We start from the raw sequence: 19,435 nt of genomic DNA on the forward strand, positions 1-19,435 counted from the left end.
GTGTGTGTGTGTGTGTGTGTGTGTGTGTGTGTGTGTGTGTTAAAGAGCGTATGCGTGTGTGTGTGTGTGTGAGTGTGTGTGTATTGGTGTGTGGTCACCCGTGTGTGGGTTAGTATCGGCCTCATGTTGGGTGTTGCATCTCTCACCTTCTCCCTGTGTGTGTGCGTGTGTGTGTGTGTGTGTGTGTGTGTGTGTGTGTGTGTGTGTGTCTATGTGTATATCCGTGTGTATGTGTGTGCCCAAAGGCTACAGATGGAGAATGAGCTCCGCCAGCGAGACCGAGAGCAGGAGCGTGAGCGAGAGAAGGAGAGGGAGCGAGAGCGGGAGAGAGAGAGGGATAGGGAAGGGGAGAAGGAGAGGGAGAGAGAGAGGGATTTGGAGAGGCAGAAGGAGAGACAGAGGGAGAGGCAGAGGGAGAGACAGCAGCAGATGGCCAGAGCGGTCGAGAGCCACTATCTGGCAGAGCTGCAGGCCCGAAGACCACCACCAGAGGGCAGAGTCACGCCTGGAGAGAGACTGACACCCAGCCGACCAGGTACACACATGCACGCACGCACACAAGCTCACTGACACAGACACAAACACACACACACACACACACACACACACACACACACACACACACACACACACACACACACACACACACACACACACACACACACACACACACACATATAAACAACCGCACAACTACTCACACACATATACACAAACACACACACACACACACACACACACACACACACACACACACACACACACACACACACACACAATCTCTGTCTCTCTGCTTCAGTGCTCCCCACTGATGCGTTGCTGTTCTAACGCCTCAATCAGATATCGTAAAGGAGCAGGACCACCCGAGTCTCCCCACACAGAAGCCTCTGTCCCACCAGCACGGCCTCCAGTCATCCCTGGGCTCCGTCCCCTACCCGGTGCCCAGCTTAGTGCCCTCCCACATGGGGAAGCACCAGGCAGCTCCCGCTGCAGGGCTCCATGGACAGCTAGCCGCTGCCATGATGTCCCACAGGGCCGGTGAGGAGGGCTGGATGTCACGACAACGAAGGCAGGAGAGACCGGAGAGGGAGGGGCCATCCGAGCTGTGCCTTAGGTTACCTGGGAAAGGGGCGGAGCCCAGGCGAGACATGCACAGGTGAGAGAGCCGAAAACCCTGCAGGAGGGTTGAGATACACAACGTCACGATGTCTTGACAGCATATTTCCAATCACATTGAATCCGAGGGCTCCCAGTGACTTATCTTTACAGATATTTTTATTTTTTTCCCTACAGAGCCAACTCCGTCCAACATCATTCAAATAACAGGGAGGCGGCCCCACGCTTGGGGGCCCCACCCCCCTTAATCTCCCCCAAAACGTTATCAGCTCACCCCTCTCACCCACATCACCCCCCTCGCCCGCCCCACCCTCCCACCGCTCTCTGGAACCCCGCCTCACTGGTCAACAACACCCCCATGGACTGCCATCACAAAGCCGCCCACGGCCCCCCCGGCCGACCGCCTCCAGGCCTGACCCGGGCCGACCGGGCCCCTGGCTGGACCCCGGAGAGGCTGGAGGACGGCGAGAGGAGCCGGGCCGAGGCCCCGGACAGGGGAGGCCGAGGTGGAGCACAGGAACACCCGGGGTTCTGGAGCAACGGCGAGCAGCACAGGGCCTCCTCCCATCACCCGGCCCACCAGCACCACCAGCACCACCAGCACCACCGCCAGCCCCAACACCTCCCCAGCGCCCTCCACCAGGGGCCCCCCAAGACCTTGTCGGCGGCGGGGGGGCCGGGGCCCCGGGAGCGGCAGGGCGCGCCGGCCGCCCCCCGGAGCACGCTGGTGTACGACGAGGTCCTGCAGCAGCACCGCCTGCTCCTCAGCAAGCTGGACCTGGAGGAGAAGAGGAGGAAGGAGGCCCGGGAAGGAGGTGAGCCCCGGCGCTCGAGCCACGCATGCAAAGGGCTTATCTTCGCTCAGAGGTGCAAAGAAGTAGAATCTGATTGTTTTCATTCCGTTGACATTGGAAGTTTTTTTTTTAGTTTCTGGAGCGTAGTGTTTACTGGCAGAGAGGAGCAATTCTAACTCATTGGATTTTACCCGTAGCGGGAATAACTACTGTACTTCAAATTCAGGTGTTGTACCATCCCGAGTAGTGAACTTAAAGAGCATGCTCATTTAGAGCAAAGCTGTGAGGGGGATAGAGAAAAAAAAGGATGAGGGTTGACATGCTGAACCTTGCAGAAAAGAATAGGACTCTAAAGTGGTCAACAAATGATGACCATCTGTTTGGGTGCTCCCCTGAGCGTCATCAGGACTGTAAGGCCTCTATTAGGAATGTAAGGCCTCTATCAGGACTGTAAGATGACATGCACGGCTCTGTGTCCTGCAGGTTTCTACTATGAAGTGGATGAGTCGTACGACGAGAGTGATGAAGAGGAGGTGAAAGCTCATCTCAAGAGGGTCACCCAGCAGCCCCCACTCAAACTGGATGCCTCTTCTGAGGTACACACACACACACACACACACGCATACACACGCACGCGCACACTCTCAAACACACACACACACACACACACACACACACACACACACACACACACAAACACTTACACAACCCAGCAGCTCCTACTCAAACTGGATGCAAAAAACATATATGCATGCATTTAGTATCATCGTATATGTTTAATTTTCCTTTTATTTGGCCAACAGTGGCTCAGGATGTAAATATAACAAATAAGACACACAAAATACTAAATGCAGCCAAGCATTTCCTTCTTTATCAAAACACACAAAAGTATCAAAGTATTGACTATGGAGAATACCCATTATGGGTTAGCGATGTCAGAAGCGCTTCCTCTGAGTCTGGTCTCCACTGACAGTGTGCCCTCTGACCACCGCCTCCCACTCAGAAAGTGGAGTTCCTGGGCGCCCTGGGCCTGACCACACAGCGCCACCGCAGCGAGATCCTGGAGAGGAAGAGGAGGAAGTGGCGGAGGATGATGAAGGAGCGAAGTCCGTCGCCGCCGCCCGCCGCACAGGGGAGGAAGAAGCGCTGCCCCTCGCCCCTCACCACCCCCTACACGGCCGCGCAGATGGACAGCAGCCCCGCCCTGGAGGAGAAGAAGGGCTTCCTGCAGATGTTCAGCCTGGCCCACGTCACCCCGCAGCAGAGGAGAGGTGAGCCCCCCCCCCCTGCAGGCTCTCGCTGTGCATGGAAGTCTGGGGGTCTGGTTCAGACGCTTTAGGAGACAACGATAAAGACTCTTAAAGGTCATAATAGACTCAAAAGACTCCTACTGAATCACAGGATAGGTCTTAAAACATTTCTAACTAGATAAGATAAACAGATTGCAAAGCCTGTGGGCCTTTTTCAAAGAGCTTTTATAGTAGAGAACAGGTTTATCGCTTGATGTTAATTATGGGCCCTGGCATTTCAACGCACCCATAATTAACTTAATGAGCTACACCTGTTTTCACTCCCACTTTCTACTGTTACACCTCTGATGGAGGCCTGTTAAATGATTCAATCGGTTCTTCAGCTGTCTGTTTGAGTGATGCGTTCATACTGATGCCTCCTTCTGCCTGTAGATAAGGAGCATACGGAGGGGCTGCTGAGGGCCATTCAGCAGAAGACCGTGACTCTGGACACCCTCAGATACAATACGTTACCCCCCTGTAGCAGCCCTGCAACTCCCCCTAGAGGTGAGATGAAGAAATACACCCACAAATCGACCTACAATTCAATTCATTAACATATGCACACAAATGAATGTTAAAAAAAAGCAGACCTGCGCACAACCACACACACAAACACTCACACTGACACAGATGCACACACACACACGTTTTACCAACGTATTCTACTCAGTACTTCAAACTTCAAACTGTGCCGATCTTCCTTCAGGCGGCTCATCAGAAGTCCGTCTACAAGGCCAATCCAAAGGACAGGAATCCCCGGGCTCCTCCCCTCCCCCCTCCCACCCCATCAGCAAGCACTGCGTAGACCCCTTCAAGCCCTACCCGGACACCCAAATACCTCATCCGCCCCTGCTGGCACTCCTGCACGCCGGAGAGAAGGCTGCATATAAGAACACGTTGCAGTCGAGCAAGAAGCAGCTCCAGCCGCAGGGCTTTCAGAACAGCCACCCCTCACCGGCCCCGCGCAAGGAGGCCGGCCCTGGCCTCCAGAACGGGAGGAGTCGTCCCTGGGAGAAATTCACCCCGGAGGCCTTTGCACAGCAGTTCCACCATGCTGTGCTGCAGTCCACACACCACACTCTGCAGGGCAATGGTAAGGCACTGCAGGGGGGGCGTGCAAACAGAGAATTAGAATTGTGCTCCAAAGACGATGTTGTGCTTGTGCCGAGCATTCGCCCCTCACTCCTCCATACCGTGCCCTTTATCCTTCCCCCTTCCTGCTACTCCCCCGATCGATGGTTGAAATGATAAGTGAGAGGTTTTGGTTTGATCGATGCATTATTGATCGGCTGAGTGGTTGAAACTATGTTTGTGTGTTTGCCTGCAGGCATCCCAGAGGTCAACATGAAGGCCAACCCCTCGCTGCCTCTCAACATGTCCTCGGCCATGAAGAGACCCAGGGTCCACTCCTCTCCTTCTCAACCTGCCTACCACAACGGCCATCAATCCAAGCGCCCGGGAGCCGGGGAAGCCCACGGAACACAGGAACGCCTGTCGGGGGAAGAGGAGGAGCAGGGAGGGTCTGGACAGGAGGAAGAAGACGAGGAGGAGGATGAGGGGGAGATGGAGGCGGCGGACGCGCCCAGGAAGTGGAGCGGAATAGAGGCCATCTTCGAAGCCTATCAGGAGTACACTGAAGGTGGGCTCACCTCACGGGAGGTTACTGCTTGTCAACGTGGGGGATGTTTTCACCAAGTGGTTCTGACATGTTAGCCGTCCTCCACAATAGGATGCCCTCTCACAGGAAGAAGAATATCCCCCAGAGTAAACTAGACGTGTTTCTTCCTTTCAGAGTGGAGCGTAGAGCGTCAGGTCCTGCATGGTCAATGCAAACGGCTGGAGGCTCAGAACCACACGCTCACCAGGACGGCAGAGCAGATGTCTGTCACCATGGGGGTAAGGCTTTCCTTCCCTGTTCCAACAGCCCGCTATGAGGCTTATTTGTGTTGTCTTTCTTCCTTTGTGAATGAGGTCCCTGTTTGTGTCGGATCAAAATGGGTCTGATTAAAGAGGTTTTATTATTCTCTTCATCAGGAGCTGGTGGGACAGCGGCAGAAGGTGAGGGAGGAGCGGGAACGGCTGCAGGCCCAGCTGGAGCACTTCAGAAGATGCTTGACACTTCCCAGCATTCACTGGGGCAGGGGGCAGGTCCACAGTCACGGGGCCCCAAGGTGACCCCTGAACCCTGGGGTCCAACGCACTCATCTGATACCAAGCCTCTCAATGGATACGATTGGAGGTCCTGGTTCAGATCTCTGAAAGCACTTGAAGCTGTCATATCGTTGTTTTTTCTACCTTAATAGCTTAATTCCGTGCTGCTACCTGACCGATCCTAGTTCCGGATGCCTCCCCGTCATGTCTGCCATGGTGGCCGTGTTCCCCTGGCGAGACCATGGTCAGGATCAGTGCATCCTGGATCTGTTTTGAACCCAACTTACTGCTACTGCAATTCAGCCACACTGTGTAGCTATTTTGTAACTTGTGCTAGAATAATGCTTACAATGTCTGCCCGTACCCCTTGTTGGCTTTAAGGACTTACAGTCTCGGCTCATATTGTGTTTGTTTAGCATTGGCTGTTAATAACGCAGTCGCGTTTCACTCCAGACTACTGAAAGGTGTCTGTTTTAGTCCCTTGGTGAATACAAACAGTTTGAAGCACACCTCAGGCCTTAAATGTGATGCGTTGGAACAAGAAGCCTGCATAGTTCCCCTAGCTCTCTTAGAGCAGAGGCATGTTATATACAGGGTACTATAGCCCTCTGGTGCAGCAATTTGTAATGCTGGCGCTTTCTAGTTAGGGTTCTATTGCTTGTGTGTTCCATGTAGGGTTCTCAAGGGAATAGGAATCATCCTACAGACAATATCTAGAAATAATTAATACATTATCAATGGCAAAAAAGTATAAAGGTTAAAAAACTGATAGTGAGAGTAGATACATTTCATTTCATGTATTTTTGGTTTTCTATAGGTAGCGGTTGAAGTGGAAGAATATTAGTGTAGGTACTCCTATGTATTTTCATGGGCATTAGGTTGGGTATTTCTATTCGAATCAAAGACAAAATGTCAGGCTGCAATTTAAATACATGCATGTCAATATTGAATAAGAATTGGGCTGACTAAAGCAGAAGCACAAACACAAGGAGTCATGATTTGTTAGCATATGTACTGCCTTAATACTTGATGGGGAGAGAGACATCAGCACCTAACCCTTACCCTGGTACCCCACTCGGAGTCGGGGTACACTACAAAGGTCCCCCACTTTTGTATTCCAAAGATTGGTATTTGTAAGATCACGTTGTATAAGGATTGCTTCTAGACCCAATGAAATCTTGTTTGACCTTTTTAGATACCCGAACAGGTTTCTTTTGAGGAGCGAGTAGCTCTGAGGGTTGACTATGGGAACCTTTCCCAGGCTGTGATCAGGATTAAATTATCATTGTTTTAAGAAGGCAATGTCACCCTCCCCTTGTAAGACTCGTACATGCCTGTGGATGTTTGTTTTTACGTTACTTTAAGTTCACTCTACAGTGAACTTCTAAGCGAGACGCTTTGACACATTGGGGGGGCTGGTTGGGGAAGATGAAAGTAGGATTTTCCTAGGATTCATTCCTGGGAGCGTATACAGGGAGTGCTACCTGTGTCTGGGAAAAATAAGTTATCAAAGCCTTTTTGAGAAAAACATTTTCCTCAGAAAATATAAAAGCCAAATTAACCTTTGGTTTCCTTAAAGGTAAAAAGCTGTTAAGATTGTGTAATTTACCAAAATCACCTGATACCATATTTAATATATATTTTTTGTCTTTGTATGTTCTTTGTGTGACAAACATTGGAATGCACTATCTATTTTTGGATATTAATAAATGACGCAACTTCAGTTATTCTACTGTAATCATTTTTTTATTAAAAATAGCATACTCATATTGTCTGAAATAGGAAACAAATATTTTCTTATCTTGGACCTGCATCTGTATTGAAGGTTACCAGAGGCTTGGACAGACACTGTCCAGTTGAAATTAGTCCGTCAACAGGTCATGAAATCACACTCATTCTTTTTGTTGCCATTTGTTTAAATCGACTGTTATGTGATATATTATTTGAGTTGTACAATTATAATGAACTATTTATTAACAAATATTACTGTATATTCTGATGGTGATTTACAATAAAATACTAATAATATAAATAACTTGTATTTTTTCTGTGTATCAGAAAAACAATATTATGAATTAGATGCATACAAATCTTGGCTTAGAACCAACTTTACCGTCCCATTTGAGGAATGATCAACCAAAGTTTGGATTTCGACATTAGATAAGGATAAGAAAAGGATTGTTACTTTCATGCATAAAGTCTTAATGTAGTTGGTGTGGCTACGGTCAGGGTGAGGATCAGAAGCACCGCAAGTTATTTTGGCACATCTCTACATTTATAGTCATGTTGCAGTTAGTTATTCATCAGCAACTGCTGTAGGACATGAACCGCGACGGGTTCATGTGAAAGCTAACCCATGTGACTAGCACAAGGTGTAACCAGGACCTCTGCATGAACTCCAGAATTCATTAATGTACAAATAGAACATTAACAACCAAAAGATGTTAGCCAGCAGCAGATGCGTGAATAAAAAGCTCATATCTGACTAGAAATGTGTTATTATGCTCAGACTGTCCCCCTGCGGCTTCTATTACCACAAGCAAAGAACTGATCCTATAAGCTCAGTCCTCACGGTGTCGTGTGGTTTTATTGGAGGACTTAATTGCCTGGTGAATACAACTCTACTTCTGCTGAATGTATTCCCAATTACATTTTTATTCAGTCTCCAAAAACAAATCAAGGGAATGCAAAACAAGCAAAGACACACAAAAACGACTAAGTGAGCAGCACACTAAGTAGTGAGAAACGTGGACATTAAAACACTAAACTGTTTGTTGTTCTTATCCTCCGGGTAGATGACTGGGGCAGAGGGAAGCGTGACTCTCACGGGATGTTCTGTATGACAATCAGCAGAAACTCGTTCTCTGGGGAAAAGTGTGTGGGAGAAATTAAGTTAACCAACCACACCTTGTTCTATTTTTGTTTGTTTATAATTGTTAACATAACTGCAAGGGGCCCGCATTGAAAACATTCAAAGTGATGAACAACAAAGAGTGATCTTAATGAACTGGGAGGTGAGGATACCATCCTACTACTCCAAAGACAGGTGGCTGGAGGATTTCTTTCTCATCTCTTAAGCAGGGAAAGGCTACATCAATCTTCAGGGACCTAAACCAGGACTCAAGCAAGTTCTAGGATACTGTACAATCCTACCTAGACTTCTCTTGATCACAGATACTTCCCTTTATAATGAATGCTCAGGGTCAGGGATCACATTATGCTTTCCCATTCTACATGTTTCCATTAACTTACGACCTTCCTACCTGCAGCATCCATTCTGATTCTTCTGTTTATCTATCCAAGTTTCTATCTATCTGTCTATCCGTTGATCTAACTGCACCCCATGTGAATCAGAGCACTGTCCTACATCCCCCCCCCCACCGCTATAGGTCATCCATGTTGTCTTTGTTATCGTTGTGTATTCTGTAGTTGTTCTCACTACTGTTGTTGTTTCATGTGCTGTGTCTTTGTTGTTTATGAAAATGCAAGAAAATAAATATATAGAATTAGAATTTCTCGAAACATAGCTTCAGAAATAAATGGTTGAATGTGCTTACCAGGCGCCACCATAATTTCGTGTTTTTTTGAGCGAATACGAAGACATGTGAGTTCGTTCTGTGGGTCAATGTCCCGAACACTGCTCCTAGCCTGCATGGTCAGCAGGCGCAACAGCCCTGCATACTGGACCGCAGTTGAGTTATCTAACGTAGTTCTGATTGGAATACCTGAAAATAACGAGCAAACCATTGCTTAACTAAACGTGCACATACAAGTCTTTCAATGCTACATACAGCTACCCACATTTGCATGACAACACAGATACAGACACACATGCAAGCAGCGACACACACACACACACACACACACACACACACACACACACACACACACACACACACACGCACACACGCACACACGCACACACACACACACACACACACACACACACACACTTTACCTCCCTTAGGCAAAATAATATAAGTCTAATGTCTAATGTATGAATAAATTAGCCACAGTTAAAAAAAAGTATGGTTGGCCTACGGCAAAATAAGATACTCATAATGTAGGCTTTTATGACACACTTGGAAACACTAACCTTCTGCATTTATGACTATTGTGCCAATCACACCTTCGTGTGTATCAATTCTCTTCAAAGTCTCCTCAATTTCAGCCTGAAGGTTGAAAGAAATGAAAAAATAAACACATATTATACCTTTAAACACATCAAATTAAGCAATATATAATCAATTTTAAAACAATCCCAACAAGGTAGTCCGAAGTTTGAGGCCCACTGGGATGGATGAATTAGCCTAACAAGAATTATATTGAATGTAACTAGTATTTGTTTCTTTGTATAGCCAGACGACAAAAAAGAGAAACACAGGACCTGCCTGATGACATGTATAGTGTTGGGTAAACAGTTTCAGTCCCAAAAATCTTACCATTTTAGAAGGAGCTACCTAGTAGCTTTGGACCGTCGTTGTCCAGTCCACCAGTTGCTGCAGCGTCCCTCCGTTGCTATTGGAAACGGAAGGGTGTCAGCGGAAGTAAGGGCCATTGTGTATTTTTCTCAACTAGAAGAAAAACGGGGTATGATCAGTAAGCTATGTGAATAATAAATGATGGCAACATGATGATGAAAAATAAAGTAACAAATTTGGTCAACAAATTGTATGGATTGAAGTAATATAATTAATATTCCAGAATCCAAAAGCATAACGAAATGTTTCCAAATGCCAACTCCGTGTTATTGGTTGTACATTTCAATAAGAGCATATTTTTAATGAAAGTAATTGAAATCAACTGTTTTTTATCTGTTTATTATGCTTCAAAACGGCTGAACATTAGTGTGTTTCTATCAACGTGATACAGTCAAAGCGAAGGTGAGACGCAAAGTGAACTACGTATCGTTACGCACGTTTCCCGCTAGGTAGATGAATATCAGGGAGCTCATTATTAATAAAAAATATTTTTAAAATAATTAAATGTTTTGCAAATAATATATGAGATCTTTTTGAAAATTTCCTTTCACTTTAAATTGGAAGGAGCTTCTCCTTGTAAACCTGGCAATTTATGCACACGCTCGACTAGCCTAAACTGGCTTACTACTGTGAGTCGGACGCGGACACGAGTAAGTTAGCATTCATAACTAAACAGTTGTTTCGTTGTAACCTGTTATCGGGGCCGTTTAGTGCCAGCTACAAAATAGATGTATGTAACGATTTGGAAACAGTAAGGGTTTATCTCATAGTTTAGCTACGTTAATATCAAATATTCTCCCAACATTTGTATAATAAGTTTTGGTCAGTTCAAATGTATGTATTGGGCTGCGGTGTAAGCAATATACAGTTGTGCTGAATTAACTACAGTAATATTTTGGCTTCCAAGGTCTAATGTTTAGAGGGTTATGTGAAACAAGAAAATGGATATCAGAAACACGAACAGTAGTAAGTAGTATACATTGAACCTTTCAATTAAGCTTTGTTTGCTAGCCTTCATTATGCTAATCAGGTGTAGTATGGGTACGTCATGTGTACTCAAGACTGCGTGAAAAGAACGTTGTTGTATTTCTAACTGGCTATTTTATTTTTCAGCAACAAAGACGGATCTTAGTTTGCTGATTGAGGTTCTGAAGTTTCAGATGAAATGCCCTGAATCCCAGAAACAAGCTCTTCTTGCCATCTATTCCATTTGTCAAAACAGAGGTCAGATTGAAATAGACAGGAACATTTAGACATCTTCTTAACACTGACTTAATAGGAATTCCATCTCCGAAGTATTACTGCATTTTGACTGATTTTGTATCAACACAATAATAAATAATCAAATAGGTTTTATGTATTTACTCCTCAGAGGATAATGTGGACCTGTTCAGAGAGATGGGAGGTGTAGCGTTTGTTTACAGCCTTTCCAAGTCAAGTTTTGTTCATCCAGATGTCAAGGAGACAGTGCTTTTTACGCTCGGAACTCTAGCAGAGGCAAATGGTGGGTGGTATTGAACTATTCTGTTGTTGCATGTGAGTAGCACAATACATCATTGTGTTAAAACAGTATTCAAACACCCTTTAAAGAATTGATAAATACCTAGTTTACCTAATGAGAAAACTTGAAAGGTATTTAACCTTATTAGTTTTACTCAAGTTTATTCTGTTAAGCTAACATCTGCAAAACAATGGATCATTTTATATAATGATATATATTATCTACAATTATATATCGTTGTATTTAACAAACATGTTTGTTGTTAATTTATTTAAGAGTTTATACTTTTGTTTTGTTAGTTCTCTCGCTGCGAAAGAATTCACCTGACCAACAATGATAATAAGATGTACATTTCTCCTTATAGTGTACTGCAAGACCTATCTGTGCAGAAAGGACACATTCTCCCACCTTGCTACCTTGCTTCAGATACCAGATAGCCCGGTTACACTGCGACGGGTGTCTGTCTACCTGCTGTCTGTGCTGGTAGCCAACAACAGTAAGATCACGTCTAGATAAAGAATATAGCTATTCTTTTGAATTACATACTTATTTACTCATTTTACTGGGACAGTGTACATTTATCCAAAGATTGTGAAGTCCCTATATACATATGTGTGTGTATATATATATATATATATATATATATATATATATATATATATATATATATATATATATATATATATATATATATATATAATATATATATATATATTGAATGTACAGACAAAACTTGGACCTTAAAACTCCGTTTAGGCTTGTGATCATTTGTGTTGAAGAAGAGCTCAATTCTAGGTGAACTGCATGTTGCACTTTCTTTCAATTCATATCTGTTTTTAACCAATCATTTCGCTGGTGTGGGGGATCTGTAACCTTATAATTATCTAACACAAACTCGCAGATATCTGTAATGGTTATAAAATCAACACAATGTAGGCTGGCCACTTTGGAAATGCACTTATTCAAATATTCATCCATTCCCTTCTGAAAGCTTCATCCATTCGTGCAAACAAGTTATTTCTTTAAACAACAAAAGGCTTTACTCTGCCCCATGCAGTTTCTGTTTAAAGGTGTTGTGCCGTAGTACGCACCCCTGTTGTGAAATTTGCCCCCTCGTGATTCTTTTCGAAGGGAATAGATGAAAAGAGAAGACCATTAGATATTTAATATAATAGCTTTAACTAGGTCATTCTTAACAGATAATAACGGCTCTTGTTATTGATGTAATAATTGCATGAAGTTATTCATATTAGCCATTCCAATATCCATCATTTCCATTCACCCAATCATTTAAATTATGTTTTACACTAGGGAAAGGTTCACTTTTCATAAAAATTGTTGGCCTACCGTACTTTGTCTTTGTATCATTAAAAGTCACTATATTGATTGATAGAGGTGACGCATTTCACAACAGTGGTGCAACACAGTTGCACCACAGCAGTCCTTAATAGGACTGCTGGATCCGAGATAAGGCAACAACGGAAATATTTGATACAATTTGTACGGGGAAAAATTGATTATGAATTGAGTTATGAAAGCTGTTTTCTTCTGTGCTGTCAGAATTAGGACAAACATTTGCACAGAACACTGGCTGCCTGGATATTCTCTTGGAGCTCTTCAGGTATTGTTCCTTTGTGCCAAGTTTCCAATATCGTGACGAGCATCATATTATACAACACTCAATGAATACACCACATAATACAAGATCTTTTAACTTTATAAACTATCACCTTGCAGGACTAGTTTTCCGTTTTCAACGTCTGATGAAAACCCAATGCTGCTTAACGTCTCTCAAATGTACCAACTTTGGACATCGGTGGCCAACGCTCTCTGTGGCTGTGTCAACAACCCTCAGAATGGTAAAAAAATGTTGGGCTTCGTAGTCAATAGAAATTACATGATCTGATTACAGGTAACATTGCTATTACAATGTAAGCGTAAAACATTGTGATACCTCTTGCCATTCTTAAAAGATCCACAATATAATGGGAAATATGGGAACAAAAAGTTAGCTGTGTACCTTCCTAACCTTATGAATGTTTAAAATATTAATATATTATATATTGAATTATACAATATAATATTGCTCAATAGCTATCTTAACCAGCTGTTGTAGCTTGTTTACCATGTTTGGTTGTTGTTGTGCAGAGGATGCACAGCGCATTTGTGTGGCAGCCTATCCCCTGATGAAGACCTGGCTGCAGCAAATCACACTCCCTCGCCCGGAAATGTTTCAGCCACTATGCTTCTTTATAGCAATGTCAGTCGGCAATAACTGTGAGTAGTGTCAGACGGAGGAGCATGATCCTGACCAGCAAAGGACACAGAGAGGGGAAACAAACCAAGTAACTGCAAACTAACCCCTCTGTCTTTCTAGCATATACTCAAGAGAGTTTCTCTGCCTCTGGCTGTCTGGAAACTCTGACTTGCACACTGGTCCGCTTAGCTGCAGATGCAGAGAAGAGCCTGTTGTGTTGTCAGATCTCCGTCATCATCACCAAGACCCTGTCTTCCTGCTTCACAGACAATGGTGACTCAAGTCTCGCATCCCAAAACACAATACAATAGTGAATTACATTTTTTTACAAAACAAGCTATATCTTATCTAACTGTGAATATGATGTGTACGTATCACCATCCAAGCTGTTTCAGTGAGAGCCCTGGCTCAGTATGGCCTGGTTCCCCAGCTCGTCTCCCTGCTCTCCAGTGCTCACCTGGAGCCTAAGGACAGGATCCCTGTCCTGCTCACCCTCGGCCACTGCACCGAGGCCTCAGGTACAAGGCCTTCATTCATCTCATTCATCTCATCCCTTAGCTGCAGCCTTCTGCACTTCAGGACTAGAAATGATGATCTGCAGGTCCCACTCTCATGCTCAAATCACTCACACACTCACAGCATGACGCTGTTCAATTGCTTATACTTATCATAGGACACTGAAAATGTACTACAACCATTTTAGAAAAAAATAGATTCGATATATTTTTTAGACAATACAATTGTCAATACAATAATTACAGATATAAGGGTAGATTGTGGCAAATTATGTATATTTTTTAACCATTGACCTCTGGGTCCGGTGGGCCAAAGAGACCCATCCCTTCTCGGACTACATGTTGCCTTGTTGCCCTGGATGCTAGCATTCCTCTTGACCTTCTCCATCCGTAGAGGAACACCAGCACCAGTTGGTGCAGTGTGGAGGCCTGTCCGCCATCATCACCCTACTCACTGAGTCCCCCTCGGAGGAGCTCAGGAAGGCCACTACCTTCATTCTTCAAACATGCAAACAAGCCAGTGAGTCACAAGCCTTTGTATGTTAATCATCAGGATGTTTGGATTGTTCGGGAAATGTTTAGATTTAGAAGTAACAGTTAAGTAAGAATACCAGACATCTCCTGGTTGAAGCTGCAGAAATGCATTTATTAAATTAATATCTAAGTTAAATTTGTTGAACTGAGAAACGAGGCCAATTGAGACATCACTATGGGGTTATGGTAACTTGGGATGGTATTTTGTCTAATTATGATTTATAGTCTTTTCAAATTTGGACCATTTCAGAGACTAACTGAAGTGGATTGACATATTCTGCCAATTCTTTGACGATGATGATAACCCTCAGTTTCAGGCCTTCCTACACTGTACTAAACAGAAAGGCATGAGACAAATTATTTCATGGGCGGAACGTTGGTTTCAAAGTGCATATTGATGGAAATAACCGTGTGTGTATGTAAAGCAATGTCCTTGGGAGGACCTGCCCCGGACTGCGAGGAGGCCGGGACCTTCACCAACATGGACGCCTACTGGGATTCAGCCAATGAGCTGCTGAACAGAATCCATCGGCTGGAGAAGAGCCAGCGGGGGACGGCAGTGGCAACAGACACAGCTCGTAGACAAGGGGTTGAAGAAATGTTGAAGGAGAGTTTGGGAGAAGAGGAGATCCGCATGGAGTTCACCCCCCTGGCCTGTGCCAAGCAGAATGCCCCCAGAGGAGGGGAGCGGGAGTGGCAGGGAAGAGACAAACCGTACCGCTGGAGGGACTCCACAGGGCGGCCATTACCACAGAGAAACCACACAGAGGACGCCTATGAAGAAGAAGAGGACCAGAAAACAAGTGTTCGAGAGGGACATGCAGCTTCCTACCCGTTGCAGGTGGTAAGTATTTGAACACTGAAATAGGTATGAATTAAACCTCTGGGCCAGAGGTCACTCATCTAACCCCTCAATTTTGAACAGAGCCAGGTAAGGAGGAGGATTTTCTACAGCTACAAGGAAGAAGACCCACCCAAAGTCTTGGCTGAGTGTGACAGAGTGCCAGAGGAGGTCGTTGCCCTTCACCAGAACAACAGTCATGTCGGCCATGTCAACACACAGTACTCCCAGCCAGAGAGTCACAAGGCCTCTGCCAACAGAGGCAACGGCTCTCTCTCTGCAGCCCGCTCCAACCCTGCAGCTCCAGGACGGGCTCTTAGTGGTGCTGTTGGCCGTGAGATAATGTGTTCAATGTGCAAGGGGACTGGAACTGTTAAATATACCTCAGACATCATACCACCAGATGGTGCCAGAGAGCCACATACAGACAGGTCAGTTAAGAGTAAAGCGTCATTATTCACTTCTATAGTCCTTATGGTAGTAAGGTGTTCGAAAATGGCTGTGTGAATATTTGAGAAGGCTAGTGAGAGATTTTATTATTTTCCCTGCTTCCAGTGAGGTGCTTAACCTCCCGCCACCAATGAAGCAATCTATGGCCAAACAAAGGAAATGGATTGCAGATGACGGTATGACTCACTCACAGCAACATAAAGAAGCATTCAACACAAAACAACTTCTCTCTTTCTCTTTCTCTTTCTCTCTCCCCTTTCTCTTTCTTTCTCTCTCCTCTTTCCCCTTTTCTTTCTCTCTTTCTCTCTTCTTTCTTTTTCTCTCTCTCTTACATTTACATTTAAAGCATTTTGCGGACACTTTTATCCAAAGCAACTTCCAATAAGTACATTTGCCAGAAGAAAGAGAAAAAATATATCGCTGTCGGTGCAGTTAGATATTCATAGAAAGAAGTGCCAAGCACTAACAGTTGCTAGGTTAACCCATTCCCCATGATAGCTAGGATAAGGCTCTCTCTCTCTCTCTCTCTTTCTCTTTCTCTTTCTCTTTCTCTCTCTCTCTCTCTCTCTCTCTCTCTCAGATGCATTGTCTTTGTGTAGCGAGCTGCTGGACAATGAGATCAGGCAGCTGAGCCGGTTCCCAGAGAATGAAGCTATACATGTAGCACCACCGTTAGGAGAGAGGTGCTCAGGTAGGAAATCATGTTGTCTTTGTTTTATGACATCATTCACTGATGATCAATCCTAAATAAAAATATATATATCTTTACAGTGAGAGCCGTGGGTCATTGCTCCCTGACCTTGTTGGTTTGTGTGTCTTTTTGTCTCAGGCTGTGTGTTGCCATTTGATGCGGTGACCAGCAGAACGTTCTGGGCTCTCCAGAGCTCCTGTCTCCACATCTGTGATCTGCACAGAGTGCTGGAGGAGGCCAGCGATGCGTTCAGAGCACGGTACACACAGGAGACACAAGGAGGCGATGGGGGGTTGGCCAATGCACACCAGGACTCGTGTTCAGGAGAAGTGCAGCAGAGACACCGGGGAGGTTGGAGAGGTATGGAGGCAGTCACCCTGCTTACACACCCACACACACACCTACCTATGTTTTTACCTCAAAATCGATTTAGTCTGCAGAGAAAAAGGCAACTGGGTCATAAGCTTTCATTGTGTTGGTTAGTTAGTGTTTGAGCAGTGTTTGGTCGGAGGCTTGGAGAATGAGAGAAATCAGGCAAGAGACTCAGAAGAGATTATTATTCCAGTTATTTTTGACTCTTGCCAAAGGGACTGGGTGTGGACATTTTAATAAAAACATCAGCAATACTATAACTAGCGTAATATCCTCCCCTGCTGTGAGGTTCTCCGGGGGCTCTGTGGGCAACGCATTACACCTGCTGGTGGTTCTCACGGATCAGGCTGACACCTGATTCAAGTAGCGCTCCGACGGGAACACTCAGCATATTCCATGTGCATTTCTAAAGTACAACTCATTCTAACTGCAAATACTTTTTTTATCTATTGGGAATTTGCATCAGCCGGGGGATGAGTGCTTGTGGTTGTACCTGTCCCATCCAGTGTCTCCCTAGAGGCCATGTTCTCACCTCAGGCACACACCGCTTCAGATTAATATGTTATGCTAATCTCTTCTTTAAAGATCTTCAATAGATCAGCCTAGTTTTGATTATGTAAATACTTCCCAAGGCATTTTTAAACCTGCAATTATGATTCTGTATAAATGCAGCACATTCTTGTAAACAATCCTCTTGTTTGCCTCTTATCTGAGGTTATTCTGATTCGTATTGCCAAGCCAGCTACATACGGTTTGTTTGTGTCCGGGGGAATTTTAATATTACTCTTTCACAGAGATGCATGCATACTGTACCACTGTATTTCTCTGCTGTTGCCATCTTCCGCTCATGGCTATCGTGGTCTCTACTCTCCCTCCCTTCTCCTCGCCGTGTCAACAGCGTCGCAGGGTTGTTTCGTGTGTTCCTGTCCAGACTTGTTTCCCGCAATTGTGTACACCTGTGTTATTACGTAATTGAGTTCACCTGTGCGTTTCCCTGTCTATTTAAGTCAGTCCTTTCTACGTGTTCCTTTGCAAAGTGTGTGTCAGTATTATCTGCATATTCCTTGTCTTAACTCCCTACTGTGAAGTCAACATTCTCATTTACATATTCAGCCTGTTCAGATCTGTTGTTTTTTACCCTACCCGTTATTTTTGGTTTACTTGGCATCTATTAAAGAATATTTTTGGCAGGCATCTTGAGCTGTTTGTGTGTGTTGGGGGGGGTATGCAGAAATGTTAGTTGTTGGAGTTAAGCACACAAACCCTTCACATATTTACAGCACATACTGTACCGTCACACATATATTAATATCTTTGTATATATATACATACAGGAAGAGGTCATGACGTCGAAGAAACCGCTCACATTGGAGAGCCAAAGACTAAGTCTGATCAAGAGGCTGGTTCTACTGTAAGATAATTATAATATTTATTTTATTATAAAATTATATTTTCCAAATGCCAGGCATGCCTGATTACCACTCCAAAAATTTGCCCAGTTAGGTTTGTTGACTATTTTTCAGTTATTTAGAGGAAGTAAGTAGTCTTATAGCTCCACATTTGAATTGAGGAAGGTTAAATCCTGTGTGTGACCGTTGGCCTATAACCGTATGTGTGATCAATTAGATATCTAGAGGTGATGATGTTGGAGAGTTTCTGCTCTAAATGTGCAAAATATGGTGACTGAAGCTTTTATATGTACCTGTTCTTTCTTTTCACTTTGTTGGTTCTCCTTAATCGTTCTGCAGCAGAGGAGGAGAAATGACTTCAGCAGGGAGGAGGTGACGTATCTTCTGAACGGGGTCAAGAAGTTTGGTTTCTCCTGGAACTCCATCTTGTGGTCATACCCCTTCCAGCCTGGGCGCACCAATGTTAACCTGGCTAAGAAGTACAGGCAGCTAATGGTAAAAGCCACCTAACCCTAATACTACTTTCTAATGGAAACGGTATCCTACCCTAATTCTACCTTCATGATTCATTTACTTGATTCATTTATTTAAGTCCGCCAAACCACTACTTTATTCAGATCTGTTGGTTATTTTTCTCTTTGTTTGTGCCCAGATATTTATTGAAACTAAACGTCTGAGTTTGTAACCATGTTAATCGCAAATAACGTTAAATAAATAAGGAAGCTATATATTATAAATGTTTGAATTTAGTATTGTAACTTCATAGTTTCATTGTGGAGTACAATGTAGTCATATATAAATAATAATTTATTGAGTTCTGTTTACCAATGCATTTTATTGGATGATTTTTGAAATTTCTTAGTTAGTATTTCTCAATAAAATGTAATGTTCAATTCAGCATATGGCTCTGCTTTTGTTTTAAAGGTTTCTATTGGCTTTCTACTATATTTTGTCATGGAAACAAATGCTTACTTTTGTCCTGTACTCCTATGGTCATTCTCTGAGAATAAAGTAAATTAACCACAAACAAG

At 44.2% G+C, this 19,435-nt stretch overlaps 3 protein-coding genes across 9 annotated transcripts in view; 2 read left to right on the plus strand and 1 right to left on the minus strand.

Annotated features, from left to right (window-relative positions):
• LOC115550624 (genetic suppressor element 1) overlaps positions 1-7,381 on the plus strand; it is a 35,733-nt gene extending 28,352 nt beyond the window's left edge. For 3 of the 4 annotated variants that reach the window (XM_030365830.1, XM_030365833.1, XM_030365834.1), the window contains exons 7-16: positions 246-535; positions 841-1,156; positions 1,294-1,931; positions 2,394-2,506; positions 2,914-3,181; positions 3,593-3,706; positions 3,909-4,295; positions 4,530-4,841; positions 4,995-5,098; positions 5,237-7,381. In XM_030365830.1, the coding sequence (XP_030221690.1) occupies positions 246-535; positions 841-1,156; positions 1,294-1,931; positions 2,394-2,506; positions 2,914-3,181; positions 3,593-3,706; positions 3,909-4,295; positions 4,530-4,841; positions 4,995-5,098; positions 5,237-5,377 (2,683 nt within the window). In that variant the 3' untranslated portion in view covers positions 5,378-7,381. The remainder of the gene's footprint in view (positions 1-245; positions 536-840; positions 1,157-1,293; positions 1,932-2,393; positions 2,507-2,913; positions 3,182-3,592; positions 3,707-3,908; positions 4,296-4,529; positions 4,842-4,994; positions 5,099-5,236) is intronic. The other variant, XM_030365831.1, reaches the window with a different exon arrangement.
• LOC115550625 (dynein light chain roadblock-type 2) lies at positions 7,081-9,937 on the minus strand. The gene is made up of 4 exons (XM_030365835.1): positions 9,796-9,937; positions 9,450-9,525; positions 8,911-9,078; positions 7,081-8,217 (listed from the first exon to the last, which is right to left on the minus strand). Exons 1-4 carry the CDS (start codon positions 9,796-9,798, stop codon positions 8,177-8,179), a joined length of 288 nt encoding a protein of 95 aa, XP_030221695.1. The 5' UTR covers positions 9,799-9,937; the 3' UTR covers positions 7,081-8,176.
• A 446-nt stretch (positions 9,938-10,383) lies between these two features.
• Positions 10,384-19,431, plus strand: terb1 (telomere repeat binding bouquet formation protein 1). 4 transcript variants are annotated; one of them, XM_030365947.1, is made up of 18 exons: positions 10,390-10,484; positions 10,742-10,800; positions 10,948-11,058; positions 11,207-11,338; positions 11,700-11,831; positions 12,896-12,956; positions 13,073-13,194; positions 13,484-13,612; positions 13,713-13,865; positions 13,979-14,110; positions 14,502-14,627; positions 15,067-15,485; positions 15,567-15,913; positions 16,038-16,108; positions 16,513-16,623; positions 16,762-16,983; positions 18,330-18,406; positions 18,744-19,431. In XM_030365947.1, exons 2-18 carry the CDS (start codon positions 10,776-10,778, stop codon positions 18,912-18,914), a joined length of 2,541 nt encoding a protein of 846 aa, XP_030221807.1. In that variant the 5' UTR covers positions 10,390-10,484; positions 10,742-10,775; the 3' UTR covers positions 18,915-19,431. The 4 variants fall into 4 exon arrangements, with proteins under 4 accessions (XP_030221810.1, XP_030221811.1, XP_030221807.1 ...); XM_030365948.1 differs by lacking the exon at positions 10,390-10,484 and adding an exon at positions 10,569-10,585; XM_030365950.1 differs by lacking the exons at positions 18,330-18,406; positions 18,744-19,431 and adding an exon at positions 17,894-18,189 and having other exon boundaries at positions 10,384-10,484.
• The last annotated feature ends 4 nt before the right edge of the window (positions 19,432-19,435 follow it).

The sequence above is a fragment of the Gadus morhua genome, chromosome 9, assembly GCF_902167405.1.
Source record: "Gadus morhua chromosome 9, gadMor3.0, whole genome shotgun sequence".
Lineage (NCBI taxonomy): Eukaryota > Metazoa > Chordata > Actinopteri > Gadiformes > Gadidae > Gadus > Gadus morhua.